We start from the raw sequence: 24,406 nt of genomic DNA on the forward strand, positions 1-24,406 counted from the left end.
GATTATTTGGAACAGTCAGGTGTGTCAGTGTTAGATTGGTTGATTATTTGGAACAGTCAGGTGTGTCAGTGTTAGATTGGTTGATTATTTGGAACAGTCAGGTGTGTCAGTGTTAGATTGGTTGATTATTTGGAACAGTCAGGTGTGTCAGTGTTAGTTGGTTGATTATTTGGAACAGTCAGGTGTGTCAGTGTTAGATTGGTTGATTATTTGGAACAGTCAGGTGTGTCAGTGTTAGATTGGTTGATTATTTGGAACAGTCAGGTGTGTCAGTGTTAGATTGGTTGATTATTTGGAACAGTCAGGTGTGTCAGTGTTAGATTGGTTGATTATTTGGAACAGTCAGGTGTGTCAGTGTTAGATTGGTTGATTATTTGGAAGATTGGTTGATTATTTGGAACAGTCAGGTGTGTCAGTGTTAGATTGGTTGATTATTTGGAACAGTCAGGTGTGTCAGTGTTAGATTGGTTGATTATTTGGAACAGTCAGGTCTGTCAGTGTTAGATTGGTTGATTATTTGGAACAGTCAGGTGTGTCAGTGTTAGATTGGTTGATTATTTGGAACAGTCAGGTGTGTCAGTGTTAGATTGGTTGATTATTTGGAACAGTCAGGTGTGTCAGTGTTAGATTGGTTGATTATTTGGAACAGTCAGGTGTGTCAGTGTTAGATTGGTTGATTATTTGGAACAGTCAGGTGTGTCAGTGTTAGATTGGTTGATTATTTGGAACAGTCAGGTGTGTCAGTGTTAGATTGGTTGATTATTTGGAACAGTTGATTTAGATTGGTTGATTATTTGAACAGTCAGGTGTGTCAGTGTTAGATTGGTTGATTATTTGGAACAGTCAGGTGTGTCAGTGTTAGATTGGTTGATTATTTGGAACAGTCAGGTGTGTCAGTGTTAGATTGGTTGATTATTTGGAACAGTCAGGTGTGTCAGTGTTAGATTGGTTGATTATTTGGAACAGTCAGGTGTGTCAGTGTTAGATTGGTTGATTATTTGGAACAGTTGATTATTTGATTATTTGAACAGTCAGGTGTGTCAGTGTTATTATTTGGAACACTTGTGTTGTTAGATTATTTGGAACAGTCAGGTCTGTCAGTGTTAGATTGGTTGATTATTTGGAACAGTCAGGTCTGTCAGTGTTAGATTGGAAGTAAAGCCTGCACTCTCTGTAGCTCTCCATGATCGGATTTGGAGAATCCTGCATACAACGAAGAGAGATATTATATGCAACTATCCTTTATAACTGGACAGAAAAACAACAGGCGGCAGGTTAGCCTAGTGGTTAGAGAGTTGGACTAGTAACCCCTGAGCTGACAAGGTACAAATCTGTCATTCTGCCCCTGAACAGGCAGTTAACCCCCTGGCTGTCATTGAAAATAAGAATTTGTTCTTAACTGACTTGCTTAGTTAAATAAATAAAAAATCTATTGGTCCTCCTCAGGACACATTGACTATTATGTCTGTTGCCCAGGAGACTCACCTGAGGTCAAACTATAGACCCTTCTGCTCTCCTCTCCTTTCCTACCTTCTATCTCTCCTATCCTCTCCCTTCTCATCTCCTTTCCTTTCCTCTCCTCTCCCCTTCTGTCCTGTCCTTTCCCTCCCTCCCTTCTCTCCCCTAACCTCTCATCTCTCCTTTCCTGTTCTGCCCTGTACTGTCCTTTTCCTCTCCTCTCCTCTCCTCTCCTCTCCTCTCCTCTCCTCTCCTCTCCTCTCCTCCCCCTCCTTTTCGCTCCTCTATTACAAACATCTTGATCTTTCCCTTTACTCTGCTCCTCATGTTGGGGCTCAGGAGAGCAAATATCAATGTCTTCAGCGTAGATCCTACATCAAAGGCAGGGGATTACCCCACCAATACAGTGTGTGTGTGTGTGTGTGTGTGTGTGTACAGTATGAAATGAGACTGTAGTAGTGCCTCGCAGGTCATGAGACATTTGGTTTCAAACCTATTTGGCTTCTCTTACCGGCCATTAGTCCAAATGATCCCGGGCTGTTTTATACCCAGAGGAAAGCCCTGGTCTTATGTGATTAGACCAGTTCGCTTTTATCATGTCGACGGTAATGATTTTTAAAGGGAAAGAGTTCTGCTTCTAATCATTGGGTATATGAGAGTTGTTCAGCCAATCAAAGACGACACTGGAAATTGAATAGAAAAAAAAAACGTATTTATTATATATACATAAAATAAAAAGCACCAGAGTAACTCTCTCATACTCACACACTGTGCTCCTTAAAGGGACATTTCACTCTCCAATGAAAGTGTGTCCTATATTTCCAGACCTTAAGAGTAGTCTAATGTTAAGGTGAAACCATGTCCCACAACATGGGTGTGTAGATCCTGATACCTTTGATTTAAAAGTGTAATGTATCTTTAACTCGTCCATGTTGACTGGGTTAAGAAGTAGCGAGTAGCGTACCTTATTCCCTTGCACATGGCTCTGATCACTAACATTGGTCGTTGGGTTGCCATGATAGGCCGGTTTCCCCCCCGGAGTGGTGAACATCGTGCCAGGGTTCGGCCCCACAGCAGGTGCAGCCATTGCTAGCCACATGGGCATCGACAAAGTGGCGTTCACGGGTTCTACAAAGGTACGTGCATGTTTGGAAGTATGCATAATGCTGGAAGCTACGGGGCAACTGGTTGGAGGATTGTGTTTTTTTGTAAATGTTTTTTTGTAACTGTTCCAAAATGAACATACCTGGGTTCAAGTAGTATTTTTCTTTCAAATAGTCTGCCTGGAGTGTCAGATGGGTGGGGTTTGCACTTTTGGGACTAGTTTGTGTGTTCCATTGTGCCAGACAAGCTCAATCACGTGCAGCTAAAGTATCCAAAGGAAACAAATACTATTTGAACCCAAGGCTGAAAATACATTATTTTTCAAAGCCAAGTGGGGTACAGGATTGTAAAAGAAACACACCAAAATGTTCAGAAATATACTGAGGGTTTTATAATAAATGTCACATTTATTTGGCACTTGTTTAAAAATGTTGGTATCTCTCTCATTTCGGCATGCAGTACATGTATTCATTAACAACCTCTCTCACCGATACCAGTCCCTCGTGCCCTATCAAATCCCAATGTACATTTAAAAAGAGTATTTGTTTGAACTGAATGTGCCATATGACACATTGTTATATAACTTCCCCCTGTGATCCGTCCTCGCCCTGTTTGTCTCCCCAGGTAGGCCAGTTGATCAAAGAGGCCGCAGCAAAGAGTAATCTGAAAAGAGTGACCCTGGAGCTGGGTGGGAAGAACCCCTGCATTGTCTTTGCTGACTCGGACTGTAAGTGATGTGGTTTCTGTCTCTCTATTAAACCAACAGGGCAGAGAGAGAGAACAAAGACAGCAGCTCTGCTCAGCGCAGAGGAAAGGCCTTTGACACAGTGTGTGTGATCAACAGTGTGCTTGTAAGCAATAGAGATGGAGACTGATTGCGAACTGTGTGATGGTTATCATGATGGACATTGTGTCATCGTGGCTCCTAGCCTATCCAACATATCAACAATATAATATGATAACCCAGCGCGCAAAACTGGTTACAATGACGTCTTTACAACGTCTCTGAAAACGTCGTGGTCAGGTTGTATACAGGTTGTAAAGGGACAGGGTTTCTTTTAAATATGTTTGTGACCAGAAAAATACATGTTTACCTGGCTCTAATCTTGTTATCTGACGTCTCTACGACCAGAAACCAAGTTTACAACCAGAAAATGATGTCATTATCATGCCAAATCTTGCCCTCAGGGAAGATGTGGCCAATTGTTATGTTATTACTCTGAGGGACTCTTAGGCATTTGGCGACAGCCTTCGTCAACATCTATCCTATGTTCACTAACAGTGCAGTTGGCAGTGGAGGAGACCCAAAAGGGAGCCTTCTTCAACCAGGGCCAGTGCTGCACGGCCGCGTCGCGTGTCTTCGTGGAGGAACAGGTCTATGAGGAGTTTGTACGCCGCAGCGTCGAGAGTGCCAAGAGTATCGTCATAGGAGACCCCCTGGACCCACGTACATCACACGGACCACAGGTGTCTCTTCTCTCCTCTCCCCCTCTCTTCTCTCCTCTCCCCCTCTCTCCTCCTCTCCCCCCTCTCTTCTATTTTCTCTCCTCCTCTCCCCCTCTCTTCTCTCTTCTCTCTTCTCTCCTCCTCTCCCCCTCTTCTCTTTTCTCCCCTCCTCTCCCCCTCTCTTCTCTCTTCTCTCCTCCTCTCCCCCTCTGTACTCTCTTCTCTCCTCCCCCCTCTCCCCCCTCTCCCCCTCTCTTCTCTTCCTTCTCTCCCCCTCCTTATCTTTTCCCCCCTCTCTTATCTTTTCTCTCCTCCTCTCCCCCTCTCTTCTCTTTTCTCTCTTCTCTCTTCTCTCGTCTCTCCTCCTCTCCCCCTCTCTTCTCTCCTCCTCTCCCCCTCTCCCCCTCTCTTATCTTTTCTCTCCTCCTCTCCCCCTCTCTACTCTCTTCTCTCCTCCTCTCCCCCTCTCTTCTCTTTTCTCTCGTCCTCTCCCCCTCTCTTATCTTTTCTCTCCTCCTCTCCCCCTCTCTTATCTTTTCTCTCCTCCTCTCCCCCTCTCTTATATTTTCTCTCCCCCTCTCTTCTCTTTTCTCTCCCCATCTCTTCTCTCTTCTCACCTCCTCTCCCCCTCTCTTATCTTTTCTCTCCTCCTCTCCCCTCTCTTCTCTTTTCTCTCCTTCTCTCCCCCTCTCGTCTCTTTTCTCTCCTCCTCTCCCACTCTTGTCTCTTTTCTCTCCTCCTCGTCTCTTTTCTCTCCTCCTCTCCCCCTCGTCTCTTTTCTCTCCTCCTCTCCCCCTCTCGTCTCTCTTCTCTCCTCCTCTCCCCCTCGTCTCTTTTCTCTCCTCCTCTCCCCCTCTCGTCTCTCTTCTCTCCTCCTCTCCCCCTCTCGTCTCTCCTCCTCTCCCCCTCTCGTTTCTCTTCTCTCCCCTCTCCCCCTCTCGTCTCTCTTCTCTCCTCCTCTCCCCCTCTCCTCTTTTCTCTCTCCTCCTCTCCCCCTCTCGTCTCTTTTCTCTCCTCCTCTCCCCCTCTCGTCTATCTTCTCTCCTCCTCTCCCCCTCTCGTCTCTCTTCTCTCCTCCTCTCCCCCTCTCGTCTCTCTTCTCTCCTCCTCTCCCCCTCTCGTCTCTCTTCTCTCCCCCTCTCCCCCTCTCGTCTCTCTTCTCTCCCCCTCTCCCCCTCTCGTCTCTTTTCTCTCCTCCTCTCCCCCTCGTCTCTCTTCTCTCCTCCTCTCCCCCCCTCTCGTCTCTCTTCTCTCCTCCTCTCCCCCTCTCGTCTCTCTTCTCTCCTCCTCTCCCCCTCTCGTCTCTCCTCCTCTCCCCCTCTCGTCTCTTTTCTCTCCTCCTCTCCCCTTCTCGTCTCTTTTCTCTCCTCCTCTCCCCCTCTCGTCTATCTTCTCTCCTCCTCTCCCCCTCTCGTCTCTCTTCTCTCCTCCTCTCCCCCTCTCGTCTCTTTTCTCTACTCCTCTCCCCTCTCTCGTCTATCTTCTCTCCTCCTCTCCCCCTCTCGTCTCTCTTCTCTCCTCCTCTCCCCCTCTCGTCTCTCTTCTCTCCTCTCCCCCTCTCGTCTCTTTTCTCTCCTCCTCTCCCCCCTCTCGTCTCTTTTCTCTCCTCCTCTCCCCCTCTTGTCTCTCTTCTCTCCTCCTCTCCCCCTCTCGTCTCTTTTCTCTCCTCCTCTCCCCATCTCGTCTCTTTTCTCTCCCCCTCTCCCCCTCTCGTCTCTCTTCTCTCCTCCTCTCCCCCTCTCGTCTCTTTTCTCTCCTCCTCTCCCCCCTCTCTTCTCTTCTCTTTATTTTCTTCTGGCGCCTCTCAGACAGGTGTTTGGATAGCAGAGCAGACACAGTTTGTCAGAAAGTCTCCACTGACACAGAGCAAGCCGTCCAAACTCCACAACCCCTTAGTCATTGTGCCTGTGATACCGCCAGTAGAAAAGCATCTCAAATATGTCAACTTACAGCAAAATGCTCAAATATGGGGCAACAGACATTTGGTTAATGGACATTTTTGTAGGGGGTTGATACATTTTTCATAAGGGCAAATCAAGTCTGACATTTTTAAGTGGAAATTACAAACTTTAGAAGCCCTTAAAACTCCAAAAGTTTGCATTTCCTGTGGTGCAGGAAAATTCTCAGTAACAAAAAAGTGATCAAATGAAGATCCTATATCTGTAACTTGAGAGCTGTGTGCTCAGCTCAGATATTCATGTAAGTCATGCAGTGTAGTCAATCATATATTATCTTAAGTTAACCTTCCAAGCCACAATTTAGGATTCAGTCCTTTACTTTTAAAGAAGATGTGGGACAGTTACAGAACGTATCCTTCAGGTCTTGTCTGACAGAAACGTAGTTTCCATTACCACGGTGGTTATCAACGTAGGCTATCAGTATGGGTTCACTAAAGATCACTTGTGGTGGGAGCAGAAAATATCCCATTCTTTTTCTAGCTGTTCTTTCTTTTGCTCCTGTGCCAACTTTGGATGTGTGTAAATGAATACTCCCTTTATAGCCATTACTTTACATTTTGTGTAATGACATCACCCTGCCTGCCTCCAACTCTCCCCCCCTCCCTCCCTCCCTCCCTCCCTCCCTCCCTCCCTCCCCCCTCTCTCCCTCCCTCCCTCCCTCCCTCTCCCCCTCCCTCCCTCCCTCCCCCTCCCTCTCTCCCTCCCTCCCTCTCTCCCCCATCTCTTCTCATCTCCTATCTTCCCCTGTTCCTCCAGATTGACCAGAAGCAGTTTGATAAGATACTGGAGTTGATTGACAGCGGGAAGAAGGAGGGAGCCAAACTGGAGTGTGGGGGCGTGGCCATGGAGGACACAGGCCTCTACATCCAGCCCACCGTATTCTCCCATGTCAAGGACCACATGCGCATCGCCAAGGAAGAGGTGAGAGATCCAAATTCTGATCTATGGTCAATTTTGTGATTTTCTTGTCAGATGGTTAAGGTTAGGATTGGGGGATGATGCATCCGTCCACCCAACGCTGCCTGAAGAAGACTCTAACAGTCGAAACCTGTCCTGATATTAATTATAAACTGGTTCGAGTCCTGAATGTTGATTGACTGACAGCCGTGGTACTGTATATCAGACCGTATACCACTGGTATGACCAAATATTTATTTTTACTGCTCTGATTACATTGTTGTTGTTTTTTATAGTAGCAATAAGGGTGTTTGTGATATATGGCCAATATACCACAGCTAAGGGCTGTATCGAGGCACTCCGCCTTGCTTCGTGTGTAAGAACAGCCCTTAGCCGTGGTATATATACAACACTCCCTCTGACCTTATTGCTTAAATATACCACAGGCAGATCTTTCTGTTCTCTGTATATAATACCTGTAAATAGTCAACTGAACTTTTTCTGCATCGTACTGTGTCTTTGTTCTGTGATTGGAGGAAGGAAAGCTGATCCTAGATCTGTGATCTGTGTCTACGGGAAACTTCTACCCAGAGCTAGGGGTTTCTGATGTTGGCTTTACAGTGATTTCATTCATAAAAATGAGAACGCCACCACTGGTCCAGGCAGTTTTGTTGTATACCACTGCCATCTTCTGGTGATGTGGTTGAAGTGCAGGTTCAGACAACTGTATATCTATGGTTCAAACAAGGTCATAGTCATGGAGATGGATGGAGGGCGCTTCTTTACATCTGTGGCATAATGGCTTCTGTGACAGCATGGCCAGCGCCATGTAGATCTTTCTCCAATTGAAAGTAGTCAATGTATTCTTGTTTTTCTTCTATGAGTCGGTAAACAAACTGAAAGTGTGTATACTGCCACCTAGAGTGTGTTTTCTAAACAGGCATGAAGCCAAGGTTGGTCATTTAATGCTGCCGGCCATTCATTGGCTGATCCCTCGTGCTGACCTGGATAGAATTCTGCGATCCTTCCTTAACCCATAGAAAGGTCCACCCAATTGACTACTTTAAAATGGTAAAAGTGCTCAATGGATCTGCCCATGCTAATACTGGCTTTGTGATATTAGAGCTGTCTATCCAAGTCTATGGTCATGTTAAAGCAGGATCATATCATAGAAATACATAGAGGACTCTAATAGCCAAAAGCCGTTTTAGCATGGGCAGCGCTATTGAGGACTTTCACCATTTTTAAGTAGTCAATTGGGTGGGACTTCCTATGGGTTAAGGAAGGATCACATAATTCCATCCAGGTCATCAGGAGGGATCAGTAAATTAATTATAATCGTGAACAAACATTCCATTACTATAGGTGGCAGTAAATTGCCAACCTTGGCTTTACATCTGTTCAAACACACACACGGCAGGTGAAAAGAATCAACACACTGCAGGTGAAAAGAATCAACACACTGCAGGTGAAAAGAAACAACACACTGCAGGTGAAAAGAAACAACACACTGCAGGTGAAAAGAAACAACACACTGCAGGTGAAAAACAACACACTGCAGGTGAAAAGAAACAACACACTGCAGGTGAAAAGAAACAACACACTGCAGGTGAAAAACAACACGCTGCAGGTGAAAAGAAACAACACGCTGCAGGTGAAAAGAAACAACACACTGCAGGTGAAAAACAACACGCTGCAGGTGAAAAGAAACAACACGCTGCAGGTGAAAAACAACACGCTGCAGGTGAAAAGAATCAACACACTGCAGGTGAAAAACAACACACTGCAGGTGAAAAGAAACAACACACTGCAGGTGAAAAGAAACAACACACTGCAGGTGAAAAACAACACGCTGCAGGTGAAAAGAAACAACACGCTGCAGGTGAAAAGAATCAACACACTGCAGGTGAAAAGAATCAACACACTGCAGGTGAAAAGAATCAACACACTGCAGGTGAAAAGAATCAACACACTGCAGGTGAAAAGAATCAACACACTGCAGGTGAAAAGAATCAACACACTGCAGGTGAAAAGAAACAACACCCTGCAGGTGAAAAGAAACAACACACTGCAGGTGAAAAGAAACAACACACTGCAGGTGAAAAGAATCAACACACTGCAGGTGAAAAGAATCAACACACTGCAGGTGAAAAGAAACAACACACTGCAGGTGAAAAGAAACAACACACTGCAGGTGAAAAGAAACAACACACTGCAGGTGAAAAGAAACAACACACTGCAGGTGAAAAGAAACAACACACTGCAGGTGAAAAGAAACAACACACTGCAGGTGAAAAGAATCAACACACTGCAGGTGAAAAGAAACAACACACTGCAGGTGAAAAGAAACAACACACTGCAGGTGAAAAGAAACAACACGCTGCAGGTGAAAAGAAACAACACCCTGCAGGTGAAAAGAAACAACACACTGCAGGTGAAAAGAAACAACACACTGCAGGTGAAAAACAACACACTGCAGGTGAAAAGAATCAACACACTGCAGGTGAAAAGAATCAACACACTGCAGGTGAAAAGAATCAACACACTGCAGGTGAAAAGAAACAACACACTGCAGGTGAAAAGAAACAACACACTGCAGGTGAAAAGAAACAACACACTGCAGGTGAAAAGAAACAACACACCTGAAAAGAATCAGGTGAAAAGAAACAACACACTGCAGGTGAAAAGAAACAACACACTGCAGGTGAAAAGAAACAACACACTGCAGGTGAAAAGAAACAACACACTGCAGGTGAAAAACAAACAACACACTGCAGGTGAAAAGAAACAACACACTGCAGGTGAAAAGAAACAACACACTGCAGGTGAAAAGAATCAACACACTGCAGGTGAAAAGAATCAACACACTGCAGGTGAAAAGAATCAACACACTGCAGGTGAAAAGATGGCGCCGAAGAACATGGCTGACGTTTTATATTCTCCCAACCAATTGTGATATTTGTAGCCTCGTTATTGTTATTCTTATTGTGTTACTTTTATTCTTATTTTTTACTTTAGTCTATTTGGTAAATATTGTCTTAACTATTCTTGAACTGCACTGTTGGTTGAGGGATTGTAAGTAAGCATTTCACGGTAAGATCTACACTTGTTGTATTCGGCGCATGTGACAAATATAGTTTGATTTGATTGGATTTGAAGTATGTAGCCTTTTAGTTTGTTTACCAACTCATCAAATTAGTAGAAGAAGAAAATGTACTACTTAAAAATGGAGATGGCCTCAATGGCACTACCCATGCCCCCACATGCCCCCATATGCCCCCACAGACCAACTGTGGCAGATGCATTGTTACATCCTATACATATCTCTATGGTTGTATTCACTAGACACCAAACGGAAGAAAATGGACTGACACAGGGAGGAACCTGAACCTGTCAAATAACAAACGCTTGTGTTTTTTATTATTAATATGACCCAAGGCTATTCTGATTGGTGCTGATTGATCCTATAGACATTTATTTGGACACAACACAACATTGACATGGTTCAGCAGTGAAGTCATTGCATTTTTTAAGATAACATTTTCTTCACATTATTCATCAAATCCAAGTCAATCTAAATTGGGCGTTGAACTGACATCTGTGGCCTGTGAGGCTTTGCTTTATCCTTCTCCTGCTGACCATGGCCTGTTTGAATACATACCAAACCTACCTGTCTCTCCTCCTTGAGGTAATCACTGATCCAACAAACTGATAGGTGTAAGCAATTACCAATTACCAGCCAGGTCACATCAGGGATTTCTTCAAAGGAGGGCAGTAGGAAGGATGCATTTGAACAGGGCATATAATCTTCTCCATGACCCCATCCAGATCTTCGGCCCGGTCCAGTGTATATTCCGATTCAAGAGCCAGCAGGAGGCCATAGAGAGAGCCAACAGTACGGAGTACGGCTTGGCTTCTGCCGTGTTCACACGCAATCTGGACCGGGCTCTCTCTGTGTCTGCCGCCCTGGAGACTGGCACCGTCTGGTAGGTTACTGTTAACTCCTGAACAATCTGGACCGGGCTCTCTCTGTGTCTGCCGCCCTGGAGACTGGCACCGTCTGGTAGGTTACTGTTAACTCCTGAACAATGGTACCTTGCTAGTATCACTACATATGACTACAGCAACAACTATGAGCTGCTACTATTCCCATCCTAACAATTCAATACTAGTCCTAATATCCAAAATAGGTTAAGGATGAGAACTGGATGCTAGTGATTGATTAGTAATGTCTGACAAGTTCCTATAAATACTGTAGGTTAGTCCCATAGAGATAGATAGAGCACTCGTCTTTGTATCTGTTACAGAATGGTCAGCGCCATTGAGGCTATCTTCATTTTAAAGTAGTCAATTTGGTTCTTTCCGATTGGCTGAACCCCCCTGATGACCCGGTTGGACATGACTCCAACAGGGTCACCAGGAGGGATCAGCGAATGAAGTTGGAAGTGCCAACCAATTGACTACATTAAAATGGTGGAAGCCCTCAATGGCGCTTCCCATGCTAATGTGGCCTCTAGGCCACTAGAGGCCTCTATAATTCTCTATGGTTAGTCCTCTCTCCTGCAGACAGACTAGTTGACATAAGGCTCGTTACTACCACTACTACTAATAATAATAATAATATTACTGCTACCACTTCTACTACTATTACTACTGTTACCATTGGCCCAAAGCCAACCACTACTCCTTACCATTACTACTTTATTATTAATTTACTCCATGTGCTGCTAACTACTACTTTCTACAGTACAACTTCTATTAGCATTTTACCAATGTACTCCCTATTCACTCTGACTCCGTATCCCCTACTTATACCTCTTCATGTGAGAACACAGCTCTAGCTGCACCTTGTGGCCACAAGATAGAGCCGGGTAGATAGGTAGGTATCCCAGACGAAGCTCCTCTGTGTGGCAGTGAGAGAAGGACAAGGAGTGGGAGAGAAAAAAGGAAGAGATATTTTTATTTAACCAGGTAGGCTAGTTGAGAACAAGTTCTCATTTGCAACTGCGACCTGGCCAAGATAAAGCATAGCAATTTGACACATACAACAACAGAGTTACACATGGAATAAACAAAACATACAGTCAATAATACAGTAGAAAAAAAGAACAAAGTCTATATACAGTGAGTGCAAATGAGGTACTCAATAAATAGGCCATGTGGAGAAGTAATTACAATATAGCAATTAAACACTGGTATGGTAGATGTGCAGAAGATTAATGCGCAAGGAGAGATACTGGGGTGCAAAGGAGCAAGATAAATAAATAAATAAATACAGTATGGGGATGAGGTAGATAGATGGGCTGTTTACAGGTGGGCTATGTACAGGTGCAGTGATCTGTAAGCTGCTCTGACAGCTGGTGCTTAAAGCTCGTGAGGGAGATATGAGTCTCCAGCTTCAGTGATTTTTGCAGTTCGTTCCAGTCATTGGCAGCAGAGAACTGGAAGGAAAGGTGACCACAGGAGGAATTGACTTTGGGGGTGACCAGTGAGATATACCTGCTGGAGCGCGTGCTACGAGTAGGTGCTGCTATGGTGACCAGTGAGCTGAGATAAGGCGGGGCTTTACCTAGCAGAGACTTGTAGATAACCTGTAGCCAGTGGGTTTGGCGACGAGTATGAAGCGAGGGACAACCAACGAGAGCGTACAGGTCGCAGTGGTGGGTAGTATATGGGGCTTTGGTGACAAAACGGATGGCACTGTGATAGACTGCATCCAATTTGTTGAGTAGAGTGTTGGAGGCTATTTTATAGATGACATCGCCGAAGTCGAGGATCGGTAGGATGGTTAGTTTTACGAGGGTATGTTTGGCAGCATGAGTGAAGGATGCTTTGTTGCGATATAGGAAGCCGATTCTAGATTTAATTTTGGATTGGAGATACTTAATGTGAGTCTGGAAGGGCAGTGATTGATTGAATATCATGCATTTAGTTTTACTTGCATATAAGAGCAGTTGGAGGCCATGGAAGGAGAGGTGTATGGCATTGAAGCTCGTCTTGAGGTTCGTTAACACAGTACCCAAAGAGGGGCCAGAAGTATACAGAATGGTGTCGTCTAGATAGAGGTGGATCAGAGAATCACCAGCAGCAAGAGTGACATCATTGATGTACACTGAGAAGAGTCGGCCCGAGAATTGAACCCTGTGGCCTTGTGATTTGACACACTGAACTCTATTAGAGAAGTAGTTGGTGAACCAGGCGAGGCAATCCTTTGAGAAACCAAGGCTGTCGAGTCTGCCATGCCAATGTGGTGATTGACAGAGTCGAAAGCCTTGGCCAGGTCGATGAATACGGCTGCACAGTAATGTCTCTTATCGATGGTGGTTATGATATCGTTTAGGACCTTGGGTGTGGCTGAGGTGCACCCATGACCAGCATAGCGGAGAAGGTACGGTGGGATTCGAAATGGTCGGTAATCTGTTTGTTAACTTGGCTTTCGAAGACCTTAGAAAGGCAGGGTAGGATAGATATAGATCTGTAACAGTTTGGGTCTAGAGTGTCTCCCCCTTTGAAGAGGGGGATGACCGCAGCAGCTTTCCAATCTATGGGGATCTGAGACGATACGAAAGAGAGGTTGAACAGGCTAGTAATAGGGGTTGCAACAATTTCGGCAGATCATTTTAGAAAGAGAGGGTCCAGATGTCTAGCCCGGCTGATTTGTTGGGGTCCAGATTTTACAGCTCTTTCAGAACATCAGCTATGGATTTGGGTGAAGGAGAAATGGTGGGGGCTTGGGCGGGTTGCTGTGGAGGGTGCCGGGCAGTTGGCCGGGGTAGGGGTAGCCAGGTGGAAAGCATGGAAATTCTCAATTATAGTGGATTTATCGGTGGTAACAGTGTTTCCTAACCTCAGAGCAGTGGGCAGCTGGGAGGAGGTGCTCTTATTCTCCATGGACTTTACAGTGTCCCAGAACTTTTTTGAGTTTGGACTACAGGATGCAAATTTCTGTTTGAAAAAGCTAGCCTTAGCTTTCCTAACTGCCTGTGTATATTTGTTCCTAACTTCCGTGAAAAGTTGCACATCACGGGGGCTATTCAATGCTAATGCAGAACGCCACAGGATGTTTTTGTGCTGGTCAAGGGCAGACAGGTCTGGAGTGAACCAAGGACTATTATCTATTTCTGGTTCTAAATATTTTGAATGGAGCATGCTTATTTAAGATGGTGAGGAAGGCACTTTTTAAAGAATAGCCAGACATCCTCTACTGATGGGATGAGTTCAATGTCATTCCAGGATACCCCGGCCAGGTCGATTAGCAAGGCCTGCTCGCAGAAGTGTTTTAGGGAGCGTTTGACAGTGATGAGGGGTGGTCGTTTGATCGCAGACCCATTACGGATGCAGGCAATGAGGCAGTGATCGCTGAGATCTTGATTGAAAACAGCAGAGGTGTATTTGGAGGGCGAGTTAGTTAGGATGATATCTATTAGGGTGCCGGTGTTTACGCATTTGGTGTTGTACCTGGTAGGTTCATTGATAATTTGTGTAAGATTGAGGGCAACAAGCTTAGATTGTAGGATGGCCGGAGTGTTAAGCATGTCCCAGTTTAGGTCACCTAGTAGCACGAGTTCAGAAGATAGATGGGGGGGTGCAATCAATTCACATATGGTGTCAAGGGCACAGCTGGAGGCAGAGGGTGGTCTATAGCATGCGGCAACGGTGAGAGACTTGTTTCTGGAAAGGTGAGTTTTTAGAAGTAGAAGCTCGAATTGTTTGGGTACAGACCTGGATAGTAAGACAGAACTCTGCAGGCTATCTTTGCAGTAGATTGCAACACCGCCCCCTTTGGCAGTTCTATCTTGGCGGAAAATGTTATAGTTAGGAATGGAGATTTCAGGGTTTTTGGTAGTTTTCCTAAGCCAAGACATCCGGGTTGGCAGAGTGTGCTAAAGCGGTGAGTAAAACAAACTTAGGGAGTAGGCTTCTAATGGTAACATGCATGATACCAAGGCTTTTACGGTTACAGAAGTCAAGAAATGAGAGCACCTGGGGAGTGGGAGTGGAGCTAGGCACTGCAGGACCTGGATTAACATCTCCATCACCAGAGGAACAGAGGAGAAGTAGGATAAGGGTACGGCTGAAGGCTATACGAACTGGCCGTTTAGCATGTTCAGAACAGAGAGTAAAAGGAGCAGGTTTCTGGGCAAGATAGCATAGATTCAAGGCATAGTGTACAGACAAAGGTAAGGTAGGATGTGAGTACATTGGAGGTAAACCTAGGCATTGAGTAATGATGAGAGAGATACAGACTCTAGAGACGTTAAAAACCAGGTGATGTCATCGCATATGTAGGAGGTGGAACAACATGGTTGGTTAAGGCATATTGAGCAGGGCTAGATGCTCTACAGTGAAATAAGACAGTAATCACTAACCAGGACAGTAATGGATGAGGCATATTGATATTAGAGCGAGGCATGCATAGCCAAGTGATCGTATGGGTCCAGTGAGTGGTTGGGCTGGCGGTTGAGTGGTTGGGCTTCTACTCCCGTACCGGCAGTAGAAGGGGTCCGGATATTGTAGCCCAGGAGTGGGCTTCGGTGGTAGCCCAGGAGCCCTAGCCGGCCTATCTTCAGGCTAATTTGTGCTTGTTCCGGGATGGAAACGCTAGCCAGGAGTAGTCACCCGTGATTGCGATTAGCTTGTTGCGAAGATCCAGATGAAAAGGTTCAGAGTTTGCGGAAGGAATCCGGGGATAGAAATCTAGGTTCGTTATGCTCTCTCTCTCTCTCTCTCTCTCTCACTTTCTCTCACTTTCTGTCTCTCTCTCTCAGGGTAAACTGCTATAACGCCCTCCATGCCCAGGCACCATTCGGAGGATACAAAATGTCAGGCAATGGACGAGAGCTGTAAGTCACTTCTCTTCAACACTATGTGTGATGAAAGGGTTTACTAGTTTGTTTACCCACACATTTTGCACATTTTTAACACAATGTGAATGATTAGAACAATACAAATGAATTAGTATTTATTAACCTTTGTATTTTGATTCCTCAGGGGTGAGTATGCATTGGCAGAGTACTCTGAGGTGAAAGCTGTGACCATCAAACTGACTGAGGCACTGTGAGGGACACAGGAGAGACCACAAACCACTACTAGAGCCCAGCCCAGCACTACTCTGTCATCAACTCAGGCTGTGTCCCAACACTCTGAAGCCATTCCTTTTCATCATCTTCTTGTCTCCTTTCATTTATCACCTTTGGTCATAAAGAGTTTGATTTGTGCGTGTGCTGTGCTCAAATCCTATTCAACGCCTATTTCACCTATCACTCAAAGTCAAGGAAAGGACGCCATCGAAGGGTGTTGGGACACTGGAGTGGCTTGAAGTGGCTTTCTTTCCTTGGCAAATTAAAGGAAACAAGGAGAGGTGGCCAATCTGGAAGTTAATTGGGACGCAGACAAACCCTATTAGAGTTTCAGACCATCCCACAGCTCTATTGCTCCAGGGGTGTATTCATAGGAACCAATTGGAAGCAAACGGGACGAAATGGGAGGGACCTACCTGAATTTGTCCAATAGAAATTGCTACGGTTCGCAACACTTTACACTAATGAATACACCCCAGGCCTTTACAATACCACAGCACTTCAGAGCTTCACTAATAATAACAAATAAAAAAATCTGTTTCTTAATTTGGGGTTTTCTGATATGAATGTTCTTCTCTCATTTTGAGGAGCATTTTCTCCCTTTTCAAATGGTGGAATGAATTTTAATTCCCGTTCCAAACATGGTAATGTTTACCTCTATTTTTAACTTTCTAATGCCCAGAAGAAAGACATGTTTTTAATCCACTACAATAACAATATATAGGTCTAGTACTGTACTAGCAAACCTTAACTGGCATTTTAACACTTTTAAACACTTTACATTGTGTTGCATTTGGATCTGGTACAATATATTTCAGAGTTGCTCATCTATAAGGTCTTGACCAGTGTGGCAACATTCTGCTAACTTTACTACAATTCCCAGGTTTCACAGAAATACTGGTCAGATTCAGGAACCTGGGAATTTTCTGAAAGTGAACAGAATTTTTCAGCACTAGTCTTGAGTACTGTTATTAACATATTGTTATGTCTTGGGTGACGATACCCCTGATGATTTTTGTATGCTTTGTGGTTTTATTGAACTAAATGTAGGAAGTTTTGCAAATGGTTTGATGGAATGTATTTCTTTGCAATACATATGGGGCTGGTTTCCCAAACTAAAACAACATTTCAATGGAGATTCTCATTTGAGATGTATGTTTAATCCAAGCACTCGGGTTAATCTGTGTCTGGGAAACCGGAGCCTAATTCAATAAGGTAAAACATGGCGCTTGTGTCCTATTGGTGTTTTTAATGGTATAACAATGCTACTGAAAACTGCCATTATGTTGAAAATACAAGTCATTTGGACTCCAATAATGTCTCCAATGGGAGGTAAACCATTCCTTGTCACAATATGCACCATATGTGAGATGTTACAATGTATAACAAACCACAAGGAAACAAGTCATTCTGTTTGTTTCATTTGCTAGACTCTCACTTTTTATATGGATATTTAAATAGACATTTTAAATAAAAGAAAATGGATTGTGTTTGTGATTCGTTTGGATTTTCATGTCATACAGATAAGATTGTAACACCTCTTGGACAAAAGCAGATTCTTGGAATATGTTTACCAGCAACTGCTAGTTAAAAAGGGCAAGTATTTGTTATTTAAATGAAGGATTCTGTCTTGTCTATCCATTCTAATTTCCTTTTAGAGGTCATTGAGTGCTGCTGTGTCAAATTACAATACAGTCCAAGGCTAAATATACCACGTTTATTGACAGTTCAGAATTATCACCAAGAAAACATCAAATACAGAGTGAAACATGTACATTTTCCTAGACAAAGTTATCAAATAGCAGAAATGCTTTCAACTAGTTTGACCTCACTCACTCACTCACTCTCACAAACACACACACACAGGTTTTGCATGACACTAGTATCGATTGGCTGGCTTTAGGACCACTGCACTGTTGGTTAAGGGCTTGTAAGTAAGCATTTTACGACAAAGTCTACACTTGTTGTATTCGGCGCATGTGACAAAGTTTGATTTGATTTGCTCCGCATTATGAATGCCCTGACTTTTGCAGAGGCCATATCACCTTAAATGCTGCACGGCCAATGCAGACATCGGACATCGAGTGGCAGTTTGCTTTGCCAGTCAGTCCTTTTGTATCACTTTCAGAAAGCAGAGACCGCGCCAGTTTGCTTTGCCAGTCAGCCCTTAAAACCTCTTGCGACGAGCAAACCCGTATCCGGGAGCGTAATCATAGCCTCAAATGCATTAGCATAACGCAACGGACATAAATACCCCTAGAAACTTTTCCTATTCATGAAAATCGCAAATGAAATGAAATAAATATATTCAAACACAAGCTTAGCCTTTTGTTAACAACACTGTCATCTCAGATTTTCAAAATATGCGTTACAGCCAACGCTAGACAAGCATTTGTGTAAGTTTATCATGGCATAATGCTATGCTAGGCTCTGCTGGCAGCAGGCAACATTTTCACGAAAATAAGAAAAGCAACCAAATTAAATAATTTACCTTTGAAGAACTTCAGATGCTTTCACTCAGGAGACTCCCAGTTAGATAGCAAATGTTCCTTTTTTCCAAAAATATTATTTTTGTAGGCGAAATAGCTCCTGTTTCTTCATCATGCATGGCTGAGAAATCGACCGGAAAATGCTACAACTATAACGCCAAACTTTTTTCAAAATTTGCTCCATAATATCGATAGAAACACGGCAAACGTTGTTTAGGATCCATCCTCAAGGTGTTTTTAACATATATATGCGATAATATATCCATCGAGGCAATAGGTTTCTCATAAGAAGCGATTGGAAAAATGGCTACCTCAGCATTTTACGCAAGGTTTTCTGCGCGAGACACCATGTGACCACATGCCATATATGGTCCCTTACAGCCATTCTTCAATGGAAATGCCTAAAAAGATGTCACAATGCTGTAGACACCTTGGGGAATACCTGGAAAACGTAAGCTCATTCGTAGCTCATTCACAGCCATATAAGGAGTCATTGGCATGAGGCGGTTTCAAAAAATGCGGCACTTCCTGGTTGGATTTGTATCTGGGTTTCGCCTGTAACATCAGTTCTGTGGCACTCACAGACAATATCTTTGCAGTTTTGGAAACGTCACAGTGTCTTCATTCCAAAGCTGTCAATTACATGCATAGTCGAGCATCTTTTCGTGACAAAATATCTTGTTTAAAACGGGAACGTTTTTCATCCAAAAATTAAAATAGCGCCCCCTAAATCCGAGAGGTTTTAAGGCAGTGAGCTGATTCATTTGATGTCAGCACTTTGAACTCGGCCTTGTAAACTTTGTTGTAATCCGATAGACTTTTTGATGACCATTTGAAACCAAAAGTAATTTTATTGCTAGAACAATATAGGCTGTGATAGCTGTAGGTCTAATTGATATGTTCATTCATTTACCCAGTAGGCTAGAGCAATTTTCATTTCATGTATTGGTATGAAAATAAACACAGAGCATTTCCCCAAAATACACGTTTTTTGGCCTCAAATACAATAACAATGGTTGTCTTTTCTTGCTATAGACCTATTTGATCATCATGCCCTGCTTGCATCTCTAAACCCCATCTGTAGCATACCTGTATCTGGTAGAATACATTTACACCTTTCTCTCTCCATCAGTCTTGCTTGTCCATCTTCCTCAATATTCCAACAGATCAATCTTTCTGTCAAAACGTCATTAAATATTGGTAAGTTATTTAGGTATAGTGTAGATATATAGTGGCTGTTTCAGTGCCACTACTGCAATAATATCAGACAGAGAGAGACAAGCTGGCAGAGAGAGACAAGCTGGCCCGGAGGGAAATGTGAGAGCCGCCCCTTTTGTAGGCTGCTATGTTGCAATCAATATTCTCGGTGCCGTCTTGTTTAAACAAAATGTTTCAATATTCTCCGAGCAGCCTCGTTGTTGATACAATGTTTAAATATTCTCCGAGCCACCTTGATGATACAATGCTTCAATATTCTCAGAATGTTTCCCTTCCCTGGCGAATAATGCAGACAGGCAAATGCTAAAATGAGCGGGAAGCGCATGAGCCAATGCCGGCGGGAAGCACAGGAGACACTGACACTGTCATAGTACATTGTATGCACCGGTCCACAAGGGTGGCTTCATATAGCCTATAGCAGGAGATTGGCAAACTGTTTCACGTGGAGTGCCAATTTACAATTGATCCTACCATTTCTAAAGATCTGCGTGATGATTTTCATAAGCATTGCAGGCTACCTAACTGTGCCTCAAAAAAAGTCTAACTGCCAACAACTAACTAATTACACTGAACATAAACATGTAATGTGTTGGTTCAGTGTTTCATGAGCTGAAATAAAATATCCCAGAAATGTTCCATATGCACAAAAAGCTTATTTCTCTCAAATTTGGTGCACAATTTGTTTACATCACTGTTAGTGAGCATTTCCCCTTTGCCAAGATAAGCCATCCACCTGACAGGACTGGCATATCAAGAATATGATTCAACCGCATTATGATTACACAGCTGCACCATGTGCTGGGGACAATAAAAGGCCACTCTAAAATGTGCAGTTTTGTCACACAACACAATGCCACAAATGTCTCAAGTTTGGAGGGAGTGTGCAATTCGCATGCTGACTGCAACATTGTCCACCAGAGCTGTTGCCAGATAATTGAATGTTAATTTCTCTACCATAAGCCGCCTTCAACATCGTTTTAGAGATTTTTTCAATACATCCAACTGGCCTCACAACCACAGACCATGTGTATGGCTTTGTGTGGGCGAGCATTTAGCTGATGTCAACATTGTGAACAGAGTGCCCCATGGTGGTGGTGGGGTTATGGTATGGGCAGGAATAAGATACGGGACAACGAACACAATTACATTTTATCGATGGCAACTTGACTGGACAGAGATTCCGTGACAAGATTCTGAGGTCCATTGTCGTGCCATTCATCCGCTGCCATCACCTCATGCTTCAGCATGATAATGCACAGCCCCATGTCGCAAGGATCTGTACACAATTCCTGGAACCCGAAAATGTCCCAATTCTTCCATGGACTGCATACTCACCAGACATGTCACCCATTGAGCATGTTTGGGATGCTCTGTATCAAAGTGTATGACAGCATGTTCCAGTTCCAGCCAATATCCAGCAACTTTGCTCAGCCATTGTAGAGGAGTGGGACAACATTCCATAGGCCACAATCAACAGCCCATTCAACTCTATGCAAAGGAGATGTGTTGCGCTGCATTAGGCAAACAGTGGTCACATCAGATACTGATGGGTTTTCTGATCCACTCCCTTATATTTTTAAAGATATCTGTGACTAACAGATGCATATCTGTATTCCCAGTCATGTGAAATCCATAATTGAGGGCCAAGTGAATGTATTTCAATTGACTGATTTCTTTATATGAACTGTAACTCGGTAAAATCTTGTAAATTGTTTCATGTTGCATTTATATTTTTGTTCAGTATGTATAGTTGGCTAATAGACAGAGGCGCTGTCCATTCAGCACCATGCCACGGAGCTCCACTAAACCTACCTGTACGGAGACACCGTCCATTCAGCACCATGCCACGGAGCTCCACTAAACCTACCTGTACGGAGACGCCGTCCATTCAGCACCATGCCACGGAGCTCCACTAAACCTACCTGTACGGAGACGCCGTCCATTCAGCACCATGCCACGGAGCTCCACTAAACCTACCTGTACGGAGACGCCGTCCATTCAGCACCATGCCACGGAGCTCCACTAAACCTACCTGTACGGAGACGCCGTCCATTCAGCACCATGCCACGGAGCTCCACTAAACCTACCTGTACGGAGACGCCGTCCATTCAGCACCATGCCACGGAGCTCCACTAAACCTACCTGTACGGAGGCGCCGTCCATTCAGCACCATGCCACGGAGCTCCACTAAACCTACCTGTACGGAGACGCCGTCCATTCAGCACCATGCCACGGAGCTCCACTAAACCTACCTGTACGGAGACGCCGTCCATTCAGCACCATGCCACGGAGCTCCACTAAACCTACCTGTACGGAGACGCCGTCCATTCAGCACCATGCCACGGAGCTCCACTAAACCTACCTGTACGGAGGCGCCGTCCATTCAGCACCATGCCACGGAGCTCCACTAAACCTACCTGTACGGAGACGCCGTCCATTCAGCACCATGCCACGGAGCTCCACTAAACCTACCTGTACGGAGACGCCGTCCATTCAGCACCATGCCACGGAGCTCCACTAAACCTACCTGTACGGAGGCGCCGTCCATTCAGCACCATGCCACGGAGCTCCACTAAACCTACCTGTACGGAGACGCCGTCCATTCAGCACCATGCCACGGAGCTCCACTAAACCTACCTGTACGGAGACGTCGTCCATTCAGCACCATGCCACGGAGCTCCACTAAACCTACCTGTACGGAGACGCCGTCCATTCAGCACCATGCCACGGAGCTCCACTAAACCTACCTGTACGGAGACGCCGTCCATTCAGCACCATGCCACGGAGCTCCACTAAACCTACCTGTACGGAGACGCCGTCCATTCAGCACCATGCCACGGAGCTCCACTAAACCTACCTGTACGGAGACGCCGTCCATTCAGCACCATGCCACGGAGCTCCACTAAACCTACCTGTACGGAGACGCCGTCCATTCAGCACCATGCCACGGAGCTCCACTAAACCTACCTGTACGGAGACGCCGTCCATTCAGCACCATGCCACGGAGCTCCACTAAACCTACCTGTACGGAGACGCCGTCCATTCAGCACCATGCCACGGAGCTCCACTAAACCTACCTGTACGGAGACGCCGTCCATTCAGCACCATGCCACGGAGCTCCACTAAACCTACCTGTACGGAGACGCCGTCCATTCAGCACCATGCCACGGAGCTCCACTAAACCTACCTGTACGGAGACGCGTCCATTCAGCACCATGCCACGGAGCTCCACTAAACCTACCTGCAGACGCCGTCCATTCAGCACCATGCCACGGAGCTCCACTAAACCTACCTGTACGGAGACGCCATTCAGTCCATTCAGCACCATGCCACGGAGCTCCACTAAACCTACCTGTACGGAGACGCTCCATTCAGCACCATGCCACGGAGCTCCACTAAACCTACCTGTACGGAGACGCCGTCCATTCAGCACCATGCCACGGAGCTCCACTAAACCTACCTGTACGGAGACGCCGTCCATTCAGCACCATGCCACGGAGCTCCACTAAACCTACCTGTACGGAGACGCCGTCCATTCAGCACCATGCCACGGAGCTCCACTAAACCTACCTGTACGGAGACGCCGTCCATTCAGCACCATGCCACGGAGCTCCACTAAACCTACCTGTACGGAGAGCCATTCAGCACCATGCCACGGAGCTCCACTAAACCTACCTGTACGGAGACGCCGTCCATTCAGCACCATGCCACGGAGCTCCACTAAACCTACCTGTACGGAGGCGCCGTCCATTCAGCACCATGCCACGGAGCTCCACTAAACCTACCTGTACGGAGGCGCCGTCCATTCAGCACCATGCCACGGAGCTCCACTAAACCTACCTGTACGGAGACGCCGTCCATTCAGCACCATGCCACGGAGCTCCACTAAACCTACCTGTACGGAGACGCCGTCCATTCAGCACCATGCCACGGAGCTCCACTAAACCTACCTGTACGGAGACGCCGTCCATTCAGCACCATGCCACGGAGCTCCACTAAACCTACCTGTACGGAGACGCCGTCCATTCAGCACCATGCCACGGAGCTCCACTAAACCTACCTGTACGGAGACGCCGTCCATTCAGCACCATGCCACGGAGCTCCACTAAACCTACCTGTACGGAGGCGCCGTCCATTCAGCACCATGCCACGGAGCTCCACTAAACCTACCTGTACGGAGACGCCGTCCATTCAGCACCATGCCACGGAGCTCCACTAAACCTACCTGTACGGAGACGCCGTCCATTCAGCACCATGCCACGGAGCTCCACTAAACCTACCTGTACGGAGACGCCGTCCATTCAGCACCATGCCACGGAGCTCCACTAAACCTACCTGTACGGAGACGCCGTCCATTCAGCAATGCCACGGAGCTCCACTAAACCTACCTGTACGGAGACGCCGTCCATTCAGCACCATGCCACGGAGCTCCACTAAACCTACCTGTACGGAGACGCCGTCCATTCAGCACCATGCCACGGAGCTCCACTAAACCTACCTGTACGGAGACGCCGTCCATTCAGCACCATGCCACGGAGCTCCACTAAACCTACCTGTACGGAGACGCCGTCCATTCAGCACCATGCCACGGAGCTCCACTAAACCTACCTGTACGGAGACGCCGTCCATTCAGCACCATGCCACGGAGCTCCACTAAACCTACCTGTACGGAGACGCCGTCCATTCAGCACCATGCCACGGAGCTCCACTAAACCTACCTGTACGGAGACGCCGTCCATTCAGCACCATGCCACGG

At 45.6% G+C, this 24,406-nt stretch overlaps 1 protein-coding gene across 2 annotated transcripts in view; it reads left to right on the forward strand.

Annotated features, from left to right (window-relative positions):
• Positions 1-17,433, forward strand: part of aldh1a3 (aldehyde dehydrogenase 1 family, member A3) — a 40,576-nt gene extending 23,143 nt beyond the window's left edge. The window contains exons 7-13 of one of the 2 annotated variants that reach the window (XR_010461608.1): positions 2,481-2,594; positions 3,187-3,289; positions 3,845-4,029; positions 6,723-6,887; positions 10,692-10,926; positions 15,632-15,706; positions 15,855-15,869. Coding sequence is in view for 1 of the 2 variants with exons in the window: in XM_065012255.1 (XP_064868327.1) it covers positions 2,481-2,594; positions 3,187-3,289; positions 3,845-4,029; positions 6,723-6,887; positions 10,692-10,849; positions 15,632-15,706; positions 15,855-15,924 (870 nt within the window). In the remaining variant the exon portion in view is untranslated. Of the gene's footprint in view, positions 1-2,480; positions 2,595-3,186; positions 3,290-3,844; positions 4,030-6,722; positions 6,888-10,691; positions 10,927-15,631; positions 15,707-15,854 lie in introns of both variants that reach the window. The other variant, XM_065012255.1, reaches the window with a different exon arrangement.
• The last annotated feature ends 6,973 nt before the right edge of the window (positions 17,434-24,406 follow it).

Source organism: Oncorhynchus nerka, linkage group LG27, assembly GCF_034236695.1.
Source record: "Oncorhynchus nerka isolate Pitt River linkage group LG27, Oner_Uvic_2.0, whole genome shotgun sequence".
NCBI classification, from domain to species: Eukaryota; Metazoa; Chordata; class Actinopteri; order Salmoniformes; family Salmonidae; genus Oncorhynchus; species Oncorhynchus nerka.